General features: G+C 55.8%; 2 protein-coding genes across 2 annotated transcripts, besides 14 other annotated features; both read left to right on the top strand.

The window, feature by feature from the left end:
* Positions 1 to 176: 176 nt before the first annotated feature.
* Positions 177 to 203: a microsatellite.
* Positions 204 to 666: 463 nt separating this feature from the next.
* Positions 667 to 706: a sequence feature (A-rich).
* A 74-nt stretch (positions 707 to 780) lies between these two features.
* Positions 781 to 799: a microsatellite.
* Positions 800 to 899: 100 nt separating this feature from the next.
* Positions 900 to 923: a microsatellite.
* A 360-nt stretch (positions 924 to 1,283) lies between these two features.
* Positions 1,284 to 1,314: a microsatellite.
* Position 1,315: 1 nt separating this feature from the next.
* Positions 1,316 to 1,340: a microsatellite.
* A 165-nt stretch (positions 1,341 to 1,505) lies between these two features.
* Positions 1,506 to 1,538: a microsatellite.
* A 127-nt stretch (positions 1,539 to 1,665) lies between these two features.
* Positions 1,666 to 1,693: a microsatellite.
* Positions 1,689 to 1,741: a microsatellite.
* Positions 1,742 to 1,770: 29 nt separating this feature from the next.
* Positions 1,771 to 3,798, top strand: Tco025E_03687 (Na/H hydrogen antiporter 1; the record flags this gene model as incomplete). The annotated part of the gene is made up of 1 exon (XM_029370605.1): positions 1,771 to 3,798. The coding sequence occupies one exon, from the start codon at positions 1,771 to 1,773 to the stop codon at positions 3,796 to 3,798; it is 2,028 nt and encodes a 675-aa protein (XP_029229382.1).
* A 418-nt stretch (positions 3,799 to 4,216) lies between these two features.
* Positions 4,217 to 4,245: a microsatellite.
* A 24-nt stretch (positions 4,246 to 4,269) lies between these two features.
* Positions 4,270 to 4,356: a microsatellite.
* A 51-nt stretch (positions 4,357 to 4,407) lies between these two features.
* Positions 4,408 to 4,450: a microsatellite.
* A 177-nt stretch (positions 4,451 to 4,627) lies between these two features.
* Positions 4,628 to 4,661: a microsatellite.
* A 146-nt stretch (positions 4,662 to 4,807) lies between these two features.
* Tco025E_03686 (uncharacterized protein) lies at positions 4,808 to 5,560 on the top strand (the record flags this gene model as incomplete). The annotated part of the gene is made up of 1 exon (XM_029370604.1): positions 4,808 to 5,560. One exon carries the CDS (start codon positions 4,808 to 4,810, stop codon positions 5,558 to 5,560), a length of 753 nt encoding a protein of 250 aa, XP_029229381.1.
* Positions 5,561 to 5,770: 210 nt separating this feature from the next.
* Positions 5,771 to 5,813: a microsatellite.
* Positions 5,814 to 5,865: the final 52 nt, after the last annotated feature.

Genomic DNA, 5,865 nt, shown 5'->3' with positions numbered 1-5,865 from the left:
TGCGGGGCGCAATCAACTCGGCTCCTGCGCCCTTCTGCCCCGGTAGGAGGAAAAACTCAAAGCGGACGGAAACGGAAAGAGTTCATGCAAGTCGTATTTGCAGACAGAAGTGAAGAATAATAAATTTAACAAAAAAAAAGGGGGGGACAAAAAAAAGGAAACGATCCCCCCTTTGCGTGGTGGGGTGGTGGTGGTGGTGGGGGATGTGCGAGGCAAAACGCCACCGGTGCGGGGGCGAGTAGCAGGAAAGAAGTAATGCCTTAGTAGCGGCGGGGAGAGGCGGTAAGGGAAGAGGAAAAATGGCAAGAAGTGGCGCCCTCAGCTGTTTGCGTACGGAAGATCCTAAAAAGAAAAAAAACGAGAGAAAAACTATAGTGGATGAGGTGATGGAAGGAGTGTCGATTTGGGGAGGGGGGGAGGGGTGTCTCTGGTGGTGGGGTGTAGGGAATAAAAAGGGGTTGGGGGTGATTTGGGAATGTGCACGGGATGGATGTGTGTATATATTTGACTTCCGTTGCTGTGGTTGCTGTTTTTTTTTTGTAAGCCTTTGGGAGTGTAGTGGGGGGACGTAGTAGTAGTCATGGGACGTGACAAGGTGAGTTCGTGGCGAAGAGTCATGGTAGTAGTACGTAGTAATCAAACACTGCCTATGCAGTCATTGCGAAGTTTGTTTCTTTCTTTCTTGCGCTCCCCTCCTTTTTTCTTTTTATATCTTCCCCCCCCCCCCACACGACTCAGTCACGCAGGTTTCACGCGTGCCATGTGCATGTAACTCTGCACGTGAGTGTGTGTGTGTGTGCGGGAGCTGCTATTGCCGTGGCGCACACGTGCGTAGGACTACGCGCGTCGTCCGCAGGGACTGTTCACACACCCAGAAGGAGGGCATAAAAAATGTTAATTATATATATATATATAAATATATAGACTGCCGCACGCGAGCAAAAACACAAGCCGAGGGGAAGCAATGCCATTGCTGCGTAAATTATATCTATAAATGCATATATGTATGGGTAATGATTGTGGTGCCGTGCGTTAGCGAATGACTGAACTTGGCTTCTTTTTGTTTTGTTACTTGGCTTGCTAAATGATTTTACCATTTGAAATTCCTTCTTCTGATATGTTTTTCTACAAGTCCTCTTTGTTATACCGCCAGGCTCGAAACGTGTGTTATTGCTCCTCAGCTGCGTGTCACTTTTACACCCGTTTCTCCCTTTCCCCCCCCCTCTTTTCCCTTTGTTTGGGGCTGCCACCGTGCATGACATCCAGCTACGCACAATCTTCACCCTGCCTGCCTGCCTGCCTGCCTGCCTGCCTCTCTGTCTGTTTGTCTGTCTGTTTGTTCACGTAGCTCGGAGCACACGCCCAATCACAAAAAGGGCGAAGGAAGGCAGAGTGTAGGGGGAGAGGGGAGGGAGGGGGTCAGTGTGCCGGACGGTTGACGACGTCTCCTTTAATAAAGCGACCGTGCGGGCCCGGAGGGAGAAGAAGAGGCTACATAACGCTGCATATACATACATATATATACACATATATATATAACCATTCATTAAGCGTTTCTGTCTGCGGGTCATTTTTAAAGGCCGAGGTTAACAAGTAAAGCTACACGTATAAATTTTGTCTGGGTGGTATTCAGCGAGTGTCGTCGCGTCGGTGGGTGCGTGCGTAATTGATTGATTGAGTGGTTGATTGAGTGCGAGTGAGTGAGTGTGTGTGAGAGAGAGAGAGAGAAATAGAGGGAGAGGAACGGAGGAAAAAGTGGGAGTGGAGAACATGTCGCAGCCGATTAACGAGGACGGGAATCACGTACCGGCCGGTGCCGAGCCAGCGAAATGGGGGCACCCCGGCGAGGAGGATGGAGTGGGGGCGGCAGACGCTGAGGAAGTCCCACGTGAGCCCGTGGAGCCCAACATGCACCATGCTGCGACCACCTCGCAGGCGCTAGACGGCGCGGGCCTGCTGAGAGCAGTGCCGGAGCACCTGCACTCGTTGGCTCTCCGTATTAACACCTTGAATGAGGCGGATCTTGTGATGATTGCCGAGATAGCGGAGGAGTACGCCAAGCGCGGTGTCTACTCGTTGCTCCCCTACACAGGGAGCAACTGGTTTTTGCCGCAAATCCGGGAGGTGGAAGAGGGGGAAAGTCACTGGAGCATTCAATGTGGTGCGTACGGGAGACTCTCCGTGACGCTTGGAGGTCGTCGTTTGCTGCTGCCAGTCACTAACATCTTACTACGCATCGTGGTGGTGGTGCTCTGTTGGTTTGCGCTGTGGAATATGCTGCCCCATTGGCTGATGGAGCCCGGCGGCTATGTGTGGGATCCCGCTGTCACCGTCGTCGTCTCTGCCGCCTTTGGGGGTTTGATCTGTCGCGTGTTGCAGATTCCCCCCCTCGTTGGGGTGCTATGGATTGCGATTATGTGGAACAACGTCCCCTACGAGAGCTACTTGACGCGGGGCATCGTGCTGCCGCTCAAGGACATTGTCTCGAAGCTGGGCCTGACCGTCATCATGGCACGGGCTGGCTACTCCCTCACCTTCAAGGGGATCCGGCCGCACTGGAAGCAGAGTCTCATGCTGGCCACCCTTCCCTATGCCTGCGAGGGGGTTGCACACAGCCTGATCGCAAATAAAATATTTAACTACGATAACAATTATCAGTGGGCTTTCCTGCAGGGGATGGTGTCTTCCATCGTCTCCCCCGCCGTGGTGGTTCCCGGCACGCTCTATCTGCACGAGTTGGGCTACGGTCACGGGTGTCAACCCTTTTCCCTCCTGCTCTCCGCCGTCGGCCTGGAGATTGTCTTTGGGGTGTGGGCGACGAATTTTATTATTGGCTTGCTCTTCCAAGAACAGAAACTCGCCGTGGCAATTGTGTTGGGGCCTGTTCAGTTGATTGGCGGCTGCATCCTGGGCATTGCCCTTGGCGTCGTTTTTTTCTACCTTGTGGAGATTCTTAAGCGCGAGGCGGAGCGTCTGCCGAATGGGAAGTATGAAAAGACGCACTTCTACGCCACGCTGGACTTCTCCACCTTTATCTTCCTCCTCCTCGCCTCCTCCATGGTGTTCCTCGGGTACTCGCTCAACCTCGCCGGCGGCGGCTGCACCATGTGCGTCTTCTTTGCAAGCGCCGTGACCCACCTGTGCATCAAGGACGGCAACGCGGAGCTGGAGCAGCAGCAGAAATACATTGGCTCGTGGCTGGCCTTCCTGTGGGACAACCTCGCGATGCCCTGCCTCTTTGCTGTGGTGGGGTCGAAGATAAGCATTTCCGCTATCTTCAATAGGGAGTTTTTCCCCAAGGCTGTGGTGTGCCTCGTCTCCAGCACCGCCGTGCGGGTGCTGGTGACGTTTTTGGTTCAGCTTGGCGCCGGCATGACTTTTTGGGAGAAGATGCTTGTGTGTGCGGGATACACTGGCAAGGCCTCGGCGCAGTGTTCTCTCGGCAGCCTTGCGGCAACGCTGGTTGCGGAGGAAATAGCTAACCTGGCGCCTGGTGTGCAGCCCTCGGCGGCGCTGCTACAGCGCAAAGAGTTTGCGAACAATGTGCAGCAGGTGGCCGCCATGTACGTGATGTTTATGGCGGCCGCGGCATCCTTCACCCTCGTGCGGGGCGGGGTGGCAATTCTTCCCAGGACGGCGCCGAAGAAGCGGTCACAGCGCCCACGAACGTCGACAGAGAGGTCAAGTGCCCTCGACGACGAGGAGGAGGGACGGAAGTATGACGGGAACGCTGCCGCCGTGCTTGTGGAGTTGCGGGAGCAGGAGGTCCACCCGACTTCCGCGGCGAGGGCAGCGTAGATGCAGCTGTTGTTGTTGTTTTTTTTTGGCGTCTTGGGGCACTTCTAAGAGGATGCGTGCATGTGTGTGCGTGTGCGTGTCTGCAGAAGGATATGTCGTCTTTCTCTCTGGAAGAGTCGCGGCGGGATCTCAAGCCAATACGTCTTGCCGGTGACTCTGTAGGAGGCATGCGCAGCGTCGTAGGGGCTGGTAAGGAATTGCAGGAAAGGGAAAGGAATGTGCGGTGCTTTGTTCGACGGCTGAGGGAGGGCATCCGCGGGAAGTTCCGTCAGTCTTTTTTTTTTATGCGTGTGTAGTATTTCTTTTTCTTCTGTTTTTGCCACTGTTGAGCGTTGCGAACCTGCAAAGCGCAGCACGCGGAGCTTTTAGCATCGCTCCGTCTCTCCCTTTCTCTCCCTCCCACTCTGCGCACATTGGCGTGTGCGTGCGTGCGTGTGTGTCTGTCTGCGCAGCGCGGCGGCGGCGGTGAAAGTTTTTTTTTTTTTTAGCTTCATTTGCGTGGCGTTCTTTGATTTGTGTCTGTTTTGTTTGCCTTTTTTTGTTTGCTTTGCTTGTGTTCCTTCCACGCGTTATATTCCCCGGTCCATTTCATTCCTCATCCCTCACCCCCCGCGCCGCGCCGCGCCGCGTCGCCGGCGGCGCACGCGCGCGCACAGTCAGTGGAGAGAAAACAACAACAACTAATAAACTAAAATGAAGCAAACAAACGCCTGCGGGGCTGCACGGGGTGCGTGCGCATGTGCGTGCCTCGGCTCCCGCGCTGCTGCCGCTGCCGTATTTGTGCTCCCGCCCGCGTGGCTTTGCCCAGCGTCGATAAAAACGCCTCTTGCCTCCTCCTCCTCCTTCTCCTCCTCCTCCTCCTCGGCGGCGGTGCCGGCCCCACGCGGAGGTCAACGAACCACTGCGTCCGAAGCGGCAGCGGAAGGAGCAAAAACAACAACATAAAAGGCGAAGTCGCACCCCCCAGCCTCCCCCACCGATATATATATATTTTTCCCGTCGTCTCAGTATGGCGAGCTGCGCTGTGGTGTGCCCCAAGGAGCTGCGGGAGGCCGCGCTCACCATCGTGCGGCGCTACAAGGAGGCCCCGCAGCGCCGGCTGCTTGTCGCCATCGCTGGCCGCCCAGGCAGCGGCAAGACGACCATCGCTGAAATCCTCGCGGAGGAGGTGAAAAAGGTGCTGCGCATGCACTCCGACGACCCCCGCGACCACGCGAATGATGCGGCCGTGGCGATGCCGATGGACGGCTACCACTTCTACCGCAAGACGCTGCGCGCGATGCCGAACGCCGAGGAGGCGGTGGCGCGACGTGGGGCGGAGTGGACGTTTGACCCGCGCAAATTATGCAAGGACTTGCAGGCCATTCGTCTGCCCGCCGCGACGGCCGAGACGACGGGAATACCGCTCTACGATGAGGTTCGCGTGCCTGCCTTTGACCACAGTGTGGGGGACCCGGAGGAGCACGCCATCTGCATCACCGGCAGCACGGCGATTGTGATTGTGGAGGGCAACTACCTCCTCTACCGCGGAACCCCGACGTGGGCGGAGGTGAGCCGCTGCTTCGACATTCACGTGTTTCTCGCCTGCCCGGCGGAGCAGTGCTTGGAGCGGATATGCCGGCGACACATGGTGTCGTTTAAATTGACCCGTGAGGGGGCGATGCTGCAGGCCGGAGGGACGGACGCCGTGAACGGCGACCTCATCGACACGACAAAAGAAAACGCGGATATTGTGCTCCACTCCATTGAATGTAAGCTGTAGAGCTGCACGCGCCTCGGCCTGGCAGCCATGTTCCTGGCCGCTTTCTCGCTTAATCACGCCGCATAGATGCGTGGCGGCGCAGGAAGCCGTAACGCTTCACTCTTCGTTCTGGCTGCGCCTGCCATTTCGACGGGACAAGGCTAAAGCGGAGCTTTGCAGGCCACAGGAGCAACGGGAAACTGAAAACAACAATATGCAAAACGAACCACGAAAAAGAAAAAAAAATAATAAACAACAAAAGAAAAAAAAAGAATAGGCAATCGAACACTAAAACCCACGGTAATATAATAGAAGGAAAAACTAAT

Source organism: Trypanosoma conorhini, assembly GCF_003719485.1.
Source record: "Trypanosoma conorhini strain 025E chromosome Unknown Tco_14.4_contig_00171, whole genome shotgun sequence".
In the NCBI taxonomy this organism is placed as follows: domain Eukaryota; phylum Euglenozoa; class Kinetoplastea; order Trypanosomatida; family Trypanosomatidae; genus Trypanosoma; species Trypanosoma conorhini.
Note: the sequence above shows the minus strand (reverse complement) of the source record. Positions and strands in the feature narration are given on the sequence as shown.